Source organism: Salminus brasiliensis, chromosome 15 (assembly GCF_030463535.1).
Source record: "Salminus brasiliensis chromosome 15, fSalBra1.hap2, whole genome shotgun sequence".
In the NCBI taxonomy this organism is placed as follows: domain Eukaryota; kingdom Metazoa; phylum Chordata; class Actinopteri; order Characiformes; family Bryconidae; genus Salminus; species Salminus brasiliensis.
The window spans coordinates 34,069,764-34,086,206 of NC_132892.1; the positions used below are offsets into that span (position 1 = coordinate 34,069,764).

Here is a 16,443-nt window from a genome sequence, read left to right on the forward strand (position 1 = left end):
TAAGAATCATGCAATGTCTTCTAAAAAACAAAAGGCTACCTGTTTCATAACTCATGCATAGTCATTTAATAACACATTTATATATCTTAAGAATATTTATTAAAAGGTTGTTTAGGTAAATGCAAGATGTTAAGTGTTTTATGAAGTAATGTCATTGCACTGAAATAAGTGCAGACATCTGTTCCATTCATAGCTCTTTTATTACAACCCCTCCAAATGCATTTATGAGATTTGACCTTTATAAGAGTAAAATAAATAATAGTATAGTTAAGAACACAGTGGGATGGTTTAAGTCGAGTCATGCATGTTTTTTTTCTATAATGGACAATTTCTTTGAAAATTGTAGTCCAGGACCATTTTTGTCCAGCATCAGTTCTGAACATATGCACAAAAATAAACACAGTTATGCACTCTATAACCCCTTTAATGAATGTTTACAACATTAAATTTACACAGACTGACTCTGGTGGCTGGTGTTGGGATTCAGGCTCTGGTAGACTGATAGGATTGGTTGGTGTAGGGGTTTAGAATATGGTAGACTGCATCTAATTGGTTGATGCAGGGGTCTAGACTCTGGTAGACCGAATCTTCTGATTGGTTGGTGTTGAGGTTGTGGTAGACTGGATCCACAGTAATGTTCTGGTTTCTGGTTGGATCATTTTCATCAGCCTGGAAATAGAGGAACACACACACACATACACACACACAAAGTAATTAAAATCTTTTTCTTCATATCCAGCATGACGCATACTGTCCTAAACAATAACTGCTCTTGGAGTGTCCAACCCAGGTCCTGGTGATCTGCTACCCTTCTGATTTTAAATACACCATTCCTAGCTCTAATGGTCAGATGATCCTGAAGGTCATGGTTAACTGGATAAGATGTGTAAGATAAGGGATGTAGCTAAGCTGTTATCAGGAGCAGGTTTGAGTAGCCCTGCATTTTTCCAACAGTGAATCAAATGATGGAGACAAATCACTCACAGTGTTTCTTCTTGTCTGCATATTGGAGGAGATGGAGTCTGCAGAACAAGAGAAGACCAATCAAAGATCTGCATTACACCTGGAGTGGATCAAACCTTTAGTGGTAGAAATCTCTGAAACATGCAATATTATATTACAGTGTTAAATGACTACAGTTCTATTTAAGCTTGAATCATTTATGATATTCAGACTGCTGCATATGAACTAGCATCCTAGAAATGCTTTATTACATTGTTTATGGACTAATATCTCCTATTCTGGGGTATATGAGTGAATATTGAGGTGTTTATGTACCAGTATGATATTGTGTGTGTGTGTGTATATGTGTGTGTGTGTGTGTGTGTGTAAGCAGTACCTTGTGTCCTAGTGCATCCCAGTTTGTAGAAACTCAGTGTTAATCCTCCAATCAGCAGCAGACCCACACAGACACTCACAGTGATGATGATGTAGAAACCTGGAGATGAGAGATGAGACATGGTATCAGTTTATTTTATATTCAGAAAAACAAAAACACACTCTGGAAGAGATTCAGCATAAACACGCCAGAACATCTACAGCACACACACACACACACACGGTTTAGTAAATGTGTGACTGGATGCAGATGGACCAATGCAGAGCCTTTGTCAGGAATGAGAGTCAGGGGTAAAGTCTGGGGTGCCGGGGGTACTCGGACAGGGATGAGATCCTGACCTCTTTCTCTATCCAGAATAATGTCAGAAACAGGGTCAGGAAACTGAACCACCTGAAGAGTTTCTGTTTCTTTTCTTTTTTCTTTTTTTTGTCCTTTTTGTGCTGTCCCTTTTCTTCTTTTTGTTTTTCTCTGCCTTAGTCTTTTTCATTGTGTCCTTCTTATTATTCTTGTAAATAATAATAATAATAATAATAATAATAATGATAATCATCAAATACAGGATCCTGATCACTAGCTGAAGCATACAGGTGTAAGAAATCTGAGATTTAAAGTACAGATACCAGTAAAACACAGGCTTACACATTACAGCCATCAATAGACATGTCTTACCATACTGTGCTGTGCTTGTAGGGATTTTCACTTTACCATGGTGAAATTGATGATTGAGTAGACGAGTGTTCAGCAGTGTTTATATCAGCAGATATGGAAACAGTGAAAACAGAAAGCATGTTAATGACCACTGGAATCTCAAGTAGAAATGACCAGAAGATCAGAATTTCAAATTAGAGAAAATTAAAGAAGTATTTTTTTTGCACTGAAATCAAATCTCTATATTGTAATGTGTTACCACGTTGATCCGTGACCGATCCGAGTTTATAATTGCTCAGTTATATCAAAAGCTAATGAGAAACTGTACCAGCATGTGAGATCCTGTTGTACTGAATAGGAGTTGTTCTGTTATGAGCTGTTTAATAAATAACATTCTCTGTAATGAAAGAAACAAAGGTAATAAAGTCATGTTTCTCACCAGAAACCTGCAGCTGGATCTCTGTGTAGCGGGTGTAATAACTGACTGGCTCTCCTCCAGCACTCACTGCACAGGAATAAACTCCTCCATCCTCTTCTCTCACATCACTGATTCTCACACTGACCACTTTAGAGCTTCGGTCTTCAGAAATTGAGAACCTGCCTGTCTGAGAGTCTGAGGAACGGATCACTTCTGTATAATATTGACCATATTGTTTGAAGAAGAACTTGGTTTTATTCTGAAGCTCCTCTGGATAGGAACAGCTGATGGTGACGGTCTCTCCCAGATAACCAGTTACAGTCTTTAACCTTAAACAACATGGATCTGTCAATCATATAAAGCTGATCAGTTAATCTGTAAAATTGTTATTTGCAGACATCATACAAACATCTCAGCAGCTCCATAACTGAGGAGTTACACATGATGTGTATTATTAAAATAAGTTAATAAGTAATAATATTCAGGACATCTCTACTACAGGCTTTAGTAACTGCTTATGGTAATTATAGTAAAATTAGTTAATAATAAAATTGTTTATCAATACAAATTTAGCTTGTTTAAAATAAATAATCACCTTCATTCACCCTTAGGTTCACATCATAACTCCAACCTCCAGCTTCTTCACATCGATATAATCCAGAATCCTGTAAACTCAGGTGTCTGATGGTTGCTGTGAGGGCACCCACAGGGTTATCCACCAGAGAAAATCTGCCTTCATGAACCCCTGTGTTAAACTGTCCTCTCTGAGAAGTTATTGAATTTCCACACTCTTGCAGTGTTCTCAGTTTACAAAAACTCTTCTGTCCTCCTGCAGAGTTCTGATATTTGCAGGTTATTCGAACTTCTCCTCCTGGAAAGCCAATCACATCAAAGCAGCCCACAGGACCTGCCAATGACATTCAACACTTCATTCATCTCTCTGATCTCATTAAACACAAAAAGAGCAAAACTTTATAACAATATTCATTAATGCATCTTAAACTGTAGATGATTTGTTATGTTTGTAATTATATTTACTAATTAGTGTATTTCAATTAATGAGTTATAAAACATTAATTCATGTTTACAAACCTTGTCTAGACTGTTTAGTTTAAGTTAGTTCTAGTTGCACTTTTTATGCTTTATATTTACCGTCTTTGTGTTGGATATCATGCACTAGTGACACTGAATGCCAATTCATGCTTCTGCATTGAAGCTACCCCACAGCCTGCACATAGCCATGTACCCTACGCCATACCCTATGCTGTAGCCGGACGTGCACCTTCTCAGAAATGTAACTAGGCATCATTACTGCAAATGACTGCGATTGGTTCGATTGATTGCATAATATTATTGCCTTCAAATTCAGTTGGACGAATGTGAATCATGATTACGCATACACTAATGTGAGACAAGCGGTTGCACATGACAAACCAGATCAAATATACCTGGCTTTCCTCATCCATGTCCATAAAAAAAAATAAAAATAAAAAAAAGAAATATTACCCTAGTTCTGTCTTGGTTCAACTTCTTCTGACATCTGACATCTAGTTGTACTTTTAGTGAGAGTAAATAGTGATTTTGCTCTACCTCTAACATAATCTGCTCAGTTTGTCGCCATCATTTGTAAAAAATACACCAAGAGTGTCACACAGTGGCAATAAACTCCACACATCAGACTAGTGGTTGGCTGCAAAACTGTATAAAGTATAAACGCTCATAACGTCATAGGCCACTTGTGCAGGCCATGCTGTAGACGGTGTGTTGGGTCAATGCAGAAGCAGAAATTGGCCTTCAGAACAGGCCTTAAAACATATAAGACTTTAGAATAGGCCACTTAGCACTATATATGTATTTTATACCATAACAGAGCTCAGAAACAGGTTGAGTGTGCAAGTCAGACAATACACAAACACACTCAGCTCAATCACCGCTATATTAAGCTGAAAGTACTCCACATTGACCAATCCAGCTAATTAGAAATCATTAAAATCACTTTAGGCAATGTGGATTGAGTCCATGTACTAATCAATCAAGGGTCTTAAAAGCAAATGTAGTTGTGTTGTGTGGTTTGAGCTTCTGTAGGTTAATCTGAGATCTGACCTGAAATCAGGTGGAGGGTGAAGATGAGGGGGATCTTCATCCTGGTCTAAAGCTCAACCTCAGTGATCCAGTCCACTCTTCTCCAAGGTCTCTCCTGTGCTTTGTAGAGAGAAACAATTCTGATCAGATAAATCAGTTCATGTAAAGAGCTTCTGATTAATGGTCATTTCTTGTTTAAGATACGAGTCAGATATTTAGCTTCACAGTTCTTCTCTTTATCCCCACCAACCAGACACCAAGCGGAAGTCACACTTCACGGTCATATTCACTCATATATGCACACAGTTTCTAGACCAAAATACAGCATTCCCATTGTACACATTTCGACCCATTTTCACTTCTCATGTACCAAACTGGCCTAAAAGCTCCATCATACTTTCATTTAACGTCAGTGGCCAAACATCATCTGTGGTTTTGCTCTCATTAGGGCTGTTTTGGCCAACTGAGCAGCTCATCACCTCCAGACTTTGCTAGTTATGGGAACCAGGCCAGTGTTCGCAAAAAGGCAGCTCAAACTCTGCACATGACGTACTGAAAAAAGCAAAAGCAAACAGAGATCCAGGATGAGCTAAAAGCTAAACACTAGGCAAGGGGCTTTTACCATCTCCTTTTCATCATCGATGAACCAAACTGGAGCTAAAACACACATCAAAAGGAAATGCAGAAACCCAAACCGGGCAAGTGAGCAGATGCTTGGCTTCAGTCATGAGACCAGCAACACAAAACTTGAGAATAATGATAAATTTACATTTTAATTTTAATAAAAGAAACATACATTTTCCCCACAAGCCCAAAATCCATGTTTCATTCTGAGGTAAAATAACAGAGTGGTAAATAGACTTGTTAAACCACATCTGAGCATTCTGCACTCCACACAAAGCCACACTTGTTATCTAAAACAACAACAACAACCTACTAATGTAGCTTCAGCAAATAACAACCTAAATATTCAATACATGTATTATTTCACAAAATTCGCTTAAGGTTTATAGTCGGATAAGACTAAGATTGAGCTTTTTGGCCACAATGACCAGACATTAGTTTGAAAACATGCAGGTCATTTAACCCCATGAACACTGTACCAACCTTTAAGCATATTGGTGGTAGCATCTATCCACTATTTTGCTGCCGGTAGAACTGGCACAATGCACAAAAGGAGTACAAAAATAAGGATGGAGAAGAACTACTTTGGAGTTCATCAGCAGAACCTCAAACCATCAGCTTGACCGTTGAAAACTGGACACAACTGGGTGTTCCAACAGGACATTGACTTCAAATGCACATTAGTGACGACCATCATGAAGCTTTTGGAATGGTCTTCCTGACCGTCCTGACATTAGACTCACCAAAAAAAAAAAACCTAAAACGAATGTGCATAAAAGTCAGGTTTGTGCCAGGAAACTTCTAATCTCACTGAATTCTACTAGTTCTGCCAAGAACAATCAAAAAAACAATTCTGAAGGTTGTTGATTGCTACCAACAGCATCTGGTTAAGAGATAGATATAAACTAGACATCAGGTCCATGATGAGTGTAAAGTAAAACTTGCGACCACAACTGTACTTTGAGCCAAATAAGACTCGGGTATGGCTGCAATAAAGTCATGTAGATTATTTTGAAATAAAACATCTGACCTGAGATGTGACAAAAAAGTGGCTCTTCAGATCCACAAACATTCAGATGAACTTAGTGTTTGCTCTTCTTCTCCTGAGTGAAGTCTTGAAGTAATCCATAGTAGTCCGTCTCTGCCTCCAGTTTTCTCTGGTTTGGTTTGTTGGTGGCTCTTTCTAAGAATTGGGTTCTGTCAGAGAGGTTAACCTCAATGCTCCCCCCACTACTTACATCATATCGGCTTCTTATGCACCACCTGAATTGCTTCATTTCTCTCTCTCTGTTGTATCTGTGGTCATTCAGTGGTTCTTCTGCTGAAGTGCTAAAATAGATCACTGCATCCTCTGCTTTTTGATTTCGGATAATGGAGGAAACTCATCATAAAAATGAAATTAGCACATAGATGAAGTATATAATACTTTAGAAGTTGGTTTTCCAAGACAGGGGTAAGGCCTAGTCCTGGACTTTGCAGCATGGTGACTGTGATTCTCTACTGAAAAGAAAATAACATACTTCAGGATTTGGCTTTGTTCTTGTCGGGGAAACCAACCCAACACACTTACCCTTATTAATAGTGTTTCAGTAATCATTTCAATAATTTAAAAAAATCCATATTGCTCACTTAAATCAGTGTGCCATACACTATATGGACAAAAGGTATCCTTCTTATGTTTCGACTGTCCAGAAAAGGCTTTAGAGCACTGCTGTAAGGATTTGATTTGACTCTGTGACAAGAGCGTTAGTAACATCCTCAACTCCCCAACTCATCCAAAAAGTACTGGATGGAGCTCCACCACAATCATTCCAGAGAACACAGTTCTTCCCCTGTTCCACAGCTCAATGCTGGGGGGCTTTATACCCCTCTAGCCCACGCCTGGCATTATTAGGCAGCATAGTGCCAATAGGTTCATGTTTATCTGCTCCTAGAGACCTATTCTATTAGCAATCCTACATCCCACAAATGTTTAGATGAATCCACAAAGATTGAACAAAGATTTAATTCTTTGTTCAAGAATTAAATCAATCCATCCATATGATATTAGGGCATTTTTTATTAGGATTATTACACTTAACAAGAGTCAAGTAGGTTTACACATCTTATTCACAATAAAAGCAGGACGTGTTCTGTAAGTGTATATTGACTAAATTAATTGAAGTGTCCATTTTTACAAGATTATTAAATATTAAAAGAAACTAAATAAGTGTTCATCATTGTGTAATTATTTGTGTAGAATAGAGCAACACCTGCTACAGCTGTAGTAAAAACACAGTACAAGACTATTCAACCTACTTAAAGGCTACATTTGTATGGATTACACTTTAAACCAAGTGACTGCAAATGGAAGTAAATTTTCAATATGTAATATTTTCCTTTAAAATAATAAAAACTGAAAGCTGCTGCTTGCATAAGTGGAGTCTGTTGGGGTAAGTTTCTACCAGCTTTTAGAAGGGATTTTCACCCATTCCTATTGAAGATCTGCTCTAGGTGTTCAAGTTGGTTGGATAATGCTTGTGGTCATAAGTCGGATTGAGATCTGGACTTTGGTTTAGCCACTGTGGGACATTCACTTTTTTCTGGTCACTCACTTTTTTCCAGTTTCAAGCTTGTGCAAAGTGACTGTTAGCATGGCTGTTGCTGCACTTACAAGTATTAGGTTTTGAAGGACAGCCTTGCCTAGACAGTATCAGCTCAGCTAAAATGTACACGCCCATAAGGTTAGCCCAACTGGGAACCAGAAAGTTTTTCTTGGCTTCCATGTTGGTCCCCCATATGGATGCCCTGCAAGGACAGTGAGGTGACCAAGAGGGATGGAATATAAGCAACATCTGGGTTGTACACTGCAAATGGGGCCTAGATGGAACCCATGTGAGATGATGAATAATGGTAAATAAAAAACTGCTGACTGCTCCAAACTTCTATCCAATCTAAGCCTTTCCTGTCTTGTGTAATTTGTAATCCAGTTAATCTTATGACATTTAAGAAGGTTGAATATGACAGTGATGTCTATATTCAGAATTAATTTGCAAGCTTCTTTCTGATGAATATTTCGAGAACCTCAACCAAAAACTGTGCAATTATGGCAATATATCTGTTATTCCTCTCCGCTTTCTCCCTCGCCGCTTCCTCTTGAATCTTTACCAGCTGCATTTGAGTTTCATAATCAGCTTCCTGCTTCAGTGCCTCCAGCTGTCTGCGATTGTGCTCCTCATTTTCCTTTAGGATTCGTAGTTTCTCTTCCTCGATTGCTTGCTCTGCTTTCTGGAGCATTTCATTGGTATAGTAGCGTCCTCCATTCTCAGACACCATCTTATCTACCTTCTCCAGGAGTTGATGCACCTGTGTGGAATCACAGACTTCATTGTTGAAAATGTGATATCTCTGTTTGCACTTGTTGAAAACTCTCACCAGATCTGCGTTGTGACTAATAAACTCGTGAATGCTCTTATCACCAAGCTTGTCTCCATGGGTAAAAAGAACCAAAGTGTGTTGACTGGCGTCTTCCCCAAAGATCTCCAGGAAAAGCTCCACTGCCTGGCAGTCTTCCCGAGTGAACCTGCTGCCTATCTGGACCACCACCAGGAAGGCGTGTGGGCCAGGGGCGGCACGGGGGATGCACAGCTTTATCCGGTTTACAGTCTCTGGTGTATTAAAATTAGGGTCAAACAGGCCTGGCGTGTCGATAACAGCAACTTCTCTCCCATGGACTTCCTTGGTGGTCTTTTGACAGCTCTGAGTAACAGAAGATGGTGATAGGTCACTTTTGAAGACATTCTCTCCCAGAATGGTGTTTCCGGCAGCACTTTTCCCAACTCCGGTTTTTCCCAAAAGCACAATCCTGAGCTCTTCATGTGAATCCTGAGGGCCTTGCACTGTTCAAAGGAAAACAGAAACTACTAAGTACTGCTACAGATGTACAAATGCACAGTGTTTAAACATGACCATGTTTATCTCCAAAACAAATTTTTACAGTTTTTCTTTGTTGTAAACCATGTCCTTTATTTGAATTACAGTAATTTATTATACCTTGGTAGTTTGGAAATAACTAAAAAAAACCAACCAAACAAACAAACATAACTATGCATTTGATCAATTAATAGAACTTTTAGTAACTGAGACCGGAAGTAGGAGACAATACTAAGACCAGATTAGGTTATATTTTCATTCTTTGAATAAAATAAAATAAAATAACTAATAATAATAATAATAATAATAATTATTATTATTATTATTATTATTATTATTATTATTATTGTTGTTGTTGTTGTTGTTGTTGTTACAATGTAATTTGTTTGTTTTTCCTTATATATTCATTACACAACAAATTTAGTAAAACATTACATATACAGCCTAAAAGAATTAACAGCATCAACAATATTATATTCTTAGTCAAACAAAAAACAATGTATCTTTTGGAAGCAAATAATTGTACTCATTCGGGATCCCTTCAACACACATTTGTATTCTTATTTATGAAAACAACAACAACAACAACAACCAACCATTATTTCAGACCACAGACAAAAACTCTCCAGTTGAGCAATCTTGGAAAGGAATAGTGAGATCATGGACCCCTTAAAACTTTTTCTACTCAAAACACAATGAGCACTAAGAAAAAAGTTGCATCAGCTACTTTTGGTTCACTATACTCAAAATTTCCCAAAGTGTTACTCTTGTTTCAGAAACCTCTTCAAGCTCTCAGCTGGTTCTGCTGGTACACGCCTCTTAAAATACGCCACCAAGGCTGCAAATGCCATTGCTGTCAGAACAGGCACAGCACAGTAGAAGATTTTTTCCCAGGCATTTGGTACTTTGGTCTTATTCTTTACAAAACATGGATGCCTAGTTCTCTTCTTCAGTTGATTGTCTATTTTATCCAGAAGCTCACTGACCTGCACCTTATTTTCTATGTCAGCATTGTTAAACACATGATATTTTCCCCCACATTTGTCAATCAGCATTTCCACGTTCTTGTCCTCTTTGACAAACTGTCCTATCATTTTACCCTTCAGTCTGTCACCATAAGTGAAGAGCACCATGATGTATGAATTTACATCTGAGCCCACAATTTCCTTCAGTTTCTCAGCTATGGCCTTTTCTTGCTCTGTGAAGCGTCCCAGCTGGATGATGAGGAGAAAGAAGTGGGGTCCTGGAGCACAGAGGGTCAAGGCTCTCTCTAGTTCCTCTTTCACCTCGGCATCTGAGAGGGAGCTGCTGAACAGTCCTGGCGTGTCCACCACGGTCACCTGCCTCCCACGGATCTGGCCCTCCCGGATTTCACTCTTAAGAGTCAGGCAGGTGGGACTGATGTCTGACTGAAACTCTTCTCTGCCTAGGATGGTGTTTCCAGTGGCACTCTTCCCCACTCCCTGAAGGCCCACCAACACCAGTCTCAGGGGATCCTTTGCTCCTGGAAAGAATTGTTCTGAATAGCTCATTTGTTCTAGATAGTTCCCATTGCAACATTTATGAACAGATATAAAAGTCAGTAATTAAATTAATTAATTACTTAAAATGAATTAATACTATGGAAAGTTTAGTATTATTCAGTTTATTTTTTTTTTTAGTTTTTTAGTTTTTTTTTTTACCTCAAACCAGAGATTTTCAAATCTATACAGAAAATGTGCTATATGGCATATGGTGTACACATATGTAGTAAAAATGAATTATAGTCCATATACACTGGATGCACTACATATTGCTACCCAGACAAGTTTAATTTTTTTCAGTTTTTTCACTTTGTAAAAATGCTAATCTGGCAAATGTCCTTTACATTCAAAAAGTTGTGATGAATTCACCAATAAAAAATAGAAAAAGAAATGCAAACATGACTGGTAGATATGACAAATATATGTTGGATATGAAGGAATTCTAGATATTCTAATATGTCAGGGTTTTTTTTATATCTCTATATTGCCATATCAGATTTGGGTGCGGTTATGCTTAATGGCCGTATGCAATAAATGAACCACTGTTCTAACAAAGACTCATCCCTCTAAAATCAATACACACAGTCATCAGGAACTATCCTTCTAATCCTCTTTTCCTGATTTCTGTTTAGCATTAAGCCTCAGGAATTATTGAATTGAGCATTTCTCTTTGGCCACCGCAAACATGACTACAGCAGCTACACCAGCAAGCCCCCAGGAAACAATCTGATTATTCCTTTCTGCTCGCTCTCGTGCCTTTTGTTCACACAGCATCGGATTTACTATTTGAATTCTAGACGTCTCCTTTTGAATTGCTCTCTCAGCTATCTGCAGCATTTCGCTTGTGTAGTGCTGTCCACCATTTTTGACAATCACTTGTTCTATCTCCTCAAACAGAGCTGTGACCTGTGTCCGATCGGTATCTTCATTGTTGAAGACATGGTAATGACCGCTGGAGGACTTGATAAAATTCACCAGATCAGGACTTTTATTAACAAATTCGTGAATAGTCTTATTCCTCAGCTGGTCTCCATGAGTGAAGAGGACCATGGTATACTTTGAAGATTCATCTCCAAAGATTCCCTTAATTATCTCCACTGTTGCCTTTTCTTCATTGGTGAATCGGCCGAGCTGGATAATCACCAAGAACACATGAGGTCCTGGTGCAGACAGGGATATGCACAGCTTGATCTTTTCTATGATCTGCTCATTTGATAAGTTGGTATCAAATACTCCCGGTGTGTCAATGACGGCAACTGGTCTACCGTTTACTGTCTCTCTGAATTTCTCACATTCTGAGGTCACCGAAGATGAAGATAATTCAGATATAAACACTTCCTTCCCCAAGATTGTGTTTCCTGTGGCACTCTTTCCCACTCCAGTCTTTCCAACCAGCACAATCCTCAGTTCAGCATTATTCATCAGCTTCTTCTGTGCTGTTAAAGGACAGGTAGAGCATTACACTACTATCTATAGTTCTTAGATATCGAACACAGTTGAGATGTGATGAGCCTGGTTTACGATTTTGAAGAATTTTTATATTGCTACTGTTCTTAATCATTTTGCAGCTATTCGCTTGTCTGGCAATCACAACAAAAGCATGAACTTTCCGGTTCTGCAGAGTGAGGTGTGTCCCAGGGTCAATAGGGGAGGTGCTTAAATTAATTTTGCAATTAATTTGACTTCACATCATTTGTCCGGCCTTCATTTTTAGCCTCCACAGATTCCAGAGAACCAAGAATCTAAGAATTTATTATGTTCCCATATGCAAAATAATCATAATATTCCTGGAACAACTAGGAATGACTAGGCAAATAGTAAACAAGCTAAATCAACCATCCATACAGTTACTTTAATTTAATATATTTAATATAATTTAATATATTAATATATAAGAATAGTGTGAAGCCATTTAACCGTATGAAATTGCATTGAATATTGTCATTAGGCTACCCAGATTAAGCTAATGCCAAGTGAATCAGCAAGCAGTGGTTCTAAAAAAATATATCTTCCCTTTAGCAGCAAATTTAGCTGCTGATCTGGAATCAGCAGAGGCTAAAAATAGTAAAATGCAGCTGGACAAATACAGCGATGTTTTTTGGTTGAATAAATTTGTTTAAGTGCCTAACCCTTGACCCTGGGACACATAAGCATATTAGCATGTATATTTGTATTCATCCAACAGCCCAACCACAAACACAGCTGAGCCAGTGCAGAAGAAACCATGCACTGTGTTCTCTTACGTCCTATTGTAGAGCTATTCCAGTAGGGGGAGTCGTACGCTCACAGCTCAAATCTAAATATACCAATTCCTCACCAAGCCCCACCCTCCTCATTCCCATGATTCACCTTTTCCTACATCCACAAACCCTCTACTTCACCGAAATGTCGGTACAAACACTTGATGTTCTCATACCACGGATTAGGATTACAGAATGGCTCTGAGCTCCAAAGACTGCTTTATTGCATGTTTGGCAAACATTTTAATCAACAACGTTTTAAGCAGATTAGGACGTTTTAATTAGGAATGGTCTTAATCCTTCTGGGGTCCTAAAGAGGACCATGGTATATTTAGAAGATTCTCCACTTTATCTTTTTGTTGAGCTGGTTAAAATCACCAAGAATACATGATGTTCTGATGCAGACAGTGATATAAACAGCTCAATCTTTTCCTTGATCTGCTCACTTAAGATGTTGGGACTAGTTTTGCCTGGTATGTCAATAATGGAAACCAGTCTACCATCTACAGTCTCTCTGATTTAGACTAATTTGGCCTAACCATTTTTAATCTTTGGATTTCGGATTAGGTGCTTTCACACCACTGTCTGCCATCCGAAGGATTGTCTTGTTATCCATCTTTCTTTCTCCTGTGATGCCACTTCATAATCCAGTTCCTCTTTAAAATGTTATGTTTTTTACAGAGTTACCTGTTGCTGTTAGTTCCCATTAGTCTATTGGACTCTGACCCAGTCTGGAGAATTCTGTCTTATTCAGTTTCTCTCATGGCTTGGATGAGAGCAAGCACCCCAACAAGTCCAACAGTTGACCGTTGAATTAATCAGAGATTATCCCACCATCCACTCTCATGGTCTTCAACCACAGACCTCACTTCATTAATAAAAACCAAAATAGTGCTTCAGATTTTTATAGTCAAAATAAATAATAATAATAATAATAATAATAATAATAATAATAATGCCACTTTTCCAGTCAGGACTTCATATCAGTGTTTTGCTTATTAGATTTCTATTAAGATTTAGAATAAAGATTTTAAGTGGTGTTTTTTTGACCCATTATTAAAAGACCCATGTATTTTTGTTCCTTTCAGAGGCAACATTTTTGGTAACTTTTCTGTCTCAGTTTGTCTTCGTCTGGGCCAAATCCTTCTCCATAGAATCCACATCCATTTCCTGGGGGGCTTTATCTCCAATCCGGCCATGTCTTCAGCATCCTCCCTTCAGCCTGGCACGCCCCTTTTATCACTGCGTGTTTTCATTCCTCTGGGAGTTTTTAAATTAGTTCTGGTTGTTACCAATTATTGTGTTGCTATAGTTGTATTCCCCAACCAGGTTGTTTTCCCCTTTCCTGTCTACCTTGTTTTGCAATGTCTAGGTTAATCTGTTTATATTCAGAGCCCCCCATTAATGCATGATTGCAGCTGTATCATCTGTGCATTTAGTCTTCACCTCCTCGCTGCATAATTTAATTTGTAGAGTTCACGTCCATTAATCCTGATTTCTGTGTTTCCTTGTATTCCCGGCCTATGTTAAAGCACCTTTTTTGTAATTGTAAGGTGTATGCCAACCATGGCTGTGCGGTATAAACTGTGATCATGATTACATGGTTGTAGACCCCCATTTAGATTATTCTATTATAACGTCTGAGCAAGGTATCTTCTAAGAGAGGTTTTAATGTAAAAAAAAAAAAAAAAAAAAAAAGAAGGGAAAAGAAGAAAGAAAGTAGTGAGATCTTGTCAGTGAGCTAGTCTGAAGAACAGAGCTCAGTTCCTCCAGGTTTCTCCTGGACACCCCCCAGTCCAGCCAGCACAGAGTGGAGGATGTGTTCAACTCCATCATCATCATCATCAGCAGCAGCAACAGCAGCAGCAGCAGCTCACCTGATTTACCACCAAACCAGGTGTTGATCTGAGGAGAACTCTAAATAATACTAGACTCCATGAGGAGATGGTTGGAGATGTTCTAATGAACACAGTGGTGGAGAACCACAACTTTCAGATTTTCACTCTGATTTCCACAGGGGATTTAAAAGATTTACATTGCAGTTTGTAAATTGTGATTAAATACGAGATTTAAAAGAATATATTTAGGTATTAAGGTTAATAATATGAGAAAACTGCTTGATCAGCAGCATTTGTAGCTTTGGTTGCAGCGGAACTGCCTTAAATACAGTTTAGAAAAGTACTTACCCATATTAGCTCCCTCTGCACTCATCCTGTGGGTTGATATGAACACTTTCTCTCCACAGAAGTGGGTGCTACTTTTGATATGGTCAAAAGAATCCTCGTCGTTAAACGTTCAGGATCTACCCCAGCAGTTCTAGACTCTTCTATATCCACATCCACTCTGCATGTGGGAGTGAACTTCTGTTTCTGCCCTACCCCTCCCTTTCCTCACAGGATGCATCTGCATGGGTTGTTTTTCCATTGTCCTTACTATATCCTCGCCGCCAGACAAACACCTTGCACATGGTCAAAGGTATGGGGACACCCACTTATTAATTGTTTCTTCTGAAATCAAGGGCATTAAGAAGTTTCTCCTGTTTCATTTAAATGGAGTAACTGTTTCTGTCCAGGGAAGAAGACTTTTTACTAGATTTTAGAGGAGCATTGCTGTGGGGATTTGATTGATTTCAGCAACAAGCATGTACGAGAGGTCAGGATGTTGGATGATGACGATGACTCAACTCAAACATATTGGATAGAGCACCAGCCACTATTCCAGAACACACAGTTCTACCACTGGGGGGGGGGGGGGGGGGGGGGGCTTTATACCCTGCTCACCCACACCTTGCATGTTTATCAGCTTCACAGGGTCCTATTCTATTGGCAGTACTTCTCTACAGGGACTATGTATGCATTTGCACAGATACAATAGCTAAATGCTTTAATTAAAAAGTATATGCAGTGCATCTCTAAAACAGCAACTGCACAGGAAAAGGACAGAAAACCCTCTTGATAGACCCCCTCGGTGACATTTTGGAGCATTTCTATTGGTCTTGTCATAATGCTGTTCTGACACAATGTAAAATAACTGCCAGAAAAAAAACCTTGACAGTTCCCCCAAAATAAATGAGAACTGGTCTCTTGACTTCTCTGTAAGATCAGTGCCTTTCGTAATCACTTCAAGCTAATTTTAAAGGCTTTACAAAATGTGACGCTGAATCTATAATCACGACACTGTGTTCGGACGGATTTTAGTCAATGGTTGGAATCAGTCCTCAAATGTCCATCTAGAAAACAGAAGAGGGGATTATCTTACAAAAAAGGTATATAAATTAATCCCCCTCCTTGCCTCTGACATTCTCAAGGAAAACACTATATAAGCTTTCACTAAGCAAATGTTTCTCATTTATCTAGATAACTTCAGCCCAAAAATGAGAACTATCCAATGCAATGTCCCTTAACTCCTCTCCTGTTGGACAGGTTAGGACTCTGGGCTAACCTGAGAAATAATCCCCACCAGAAATGGCTAAAATATAAGATGATACACTTGTTATTGCTGGTGAATCTGCTTAATTCAGTGATTTGTAGGAGGTCTAGCAGTTCAGCAGAATAAACATTCTGTGGATTTCTGAGAAATTAAGCATAAAGGCCCTGAAACAGCATCCAGAGACTCCAAGTCATCTGCAAGGCTCCATCTAAGAATGAACAAAAGGTA

At 38.7% G+C, this 16,443-nt stretch overlaps 3 protein-coding genes across 6 annotated transcripts; all 3 read right to left on the reverse strand.

Moving 5' to 3' along the window:
* Positions 1-139: 139 nt before the first annotated feature.
* Positions 140-15,124, reverse strand: LOC140535694 (polymeric immunoglobulin receptor-like). Of its 4 annotated transcripts, none has more exons than XM_072657138.1 (8): positions 14,973-15,124; positions 4,509-4,602; positions 3,001-3,312; positions 2,427-2,750; positions 2,009-2,038; positions 1,340-1,438; positions 985-1,022; positions 140-669 (listed from the first exon to the last, which is right to left on the reverse strand). In XM_072657138.1, the coding sequence occupies exons 2-8, from the start codon at positions 4,546-4,548 to the stop codon at positions 484-486; spliced, it is 1,029 nt and encodes a 342-aa protein (XP_072513239.1). In that variant the 5' UTR covers positions 4,549-4,602; positions 14,973-15,124; the 3' UTR covers positions 140-483. The 4 variants fall into 4 exon arrangements, with proteins under 4 accessions (XP_072513239.1, XP_072513240.1, XP_072513242.1 ...); XM_072657139.1 differs by having other exon boundaries at positions 4,509-4,607; XM_072657141.1 differs by having other exon boundaries at positions 469-669; positions 985-1,063.
* On the reverse strand, positions 7,151-8,993 carry LOC140535582 (GTPase IMAP family member 7-like; the record flags this gene model as incomplete). The annotated part of the gene is made up of 1 exon (XM_072656978.1): positions 7,151-8,993. A coding segment is annotated over one exon (858 nt), but the record flags the coding sequence as incomplete, so codon positions are not given.
* On the reverse strand, positions 11,195-11,968 carry LOC140535583 (GTPase IMAP family member 4). Its single transcript, XM_072656979.1, has one exon. It carries the CDS (start codon positions 11,966-11,968, stop codon positions 11,195-11,197), a length of 774 nt encoding a protein of 257 aa, XP_072513080.1.
* Positions 15,125-16,443: the final 1,319 nt, after the last annotated feature.

Coding starts and splice junctions, on each gene's coding strand:
- LOC140535694 (XM_072657138.1), bottom strand. CDS start 4,548: ATGAAGATCCCCCTCATCTTCACCCTCCACCTGATTTCAG. Junction 2,751..3,000: donor GAACCTAAGGGTGAATGAAG/GTGATTATTTAT, acceptor TATGATTGACAG/ATCCATGTTGTTTAAGGTTA. Junction 2,039..2,426: donor GATCCAGCTGCAGGTTTCTG/GTGAGAAACATG, acceptor ACCATGGTAAAG/TGAAAATCCCTACAAGCACA.
- LOC140535583 (XM_072656979.1), bottom strand. CDS start 11,968: ATGAATAATGCTGAACTGAGGATTGTGCTGGTTGGAAAGACTGGAGTG.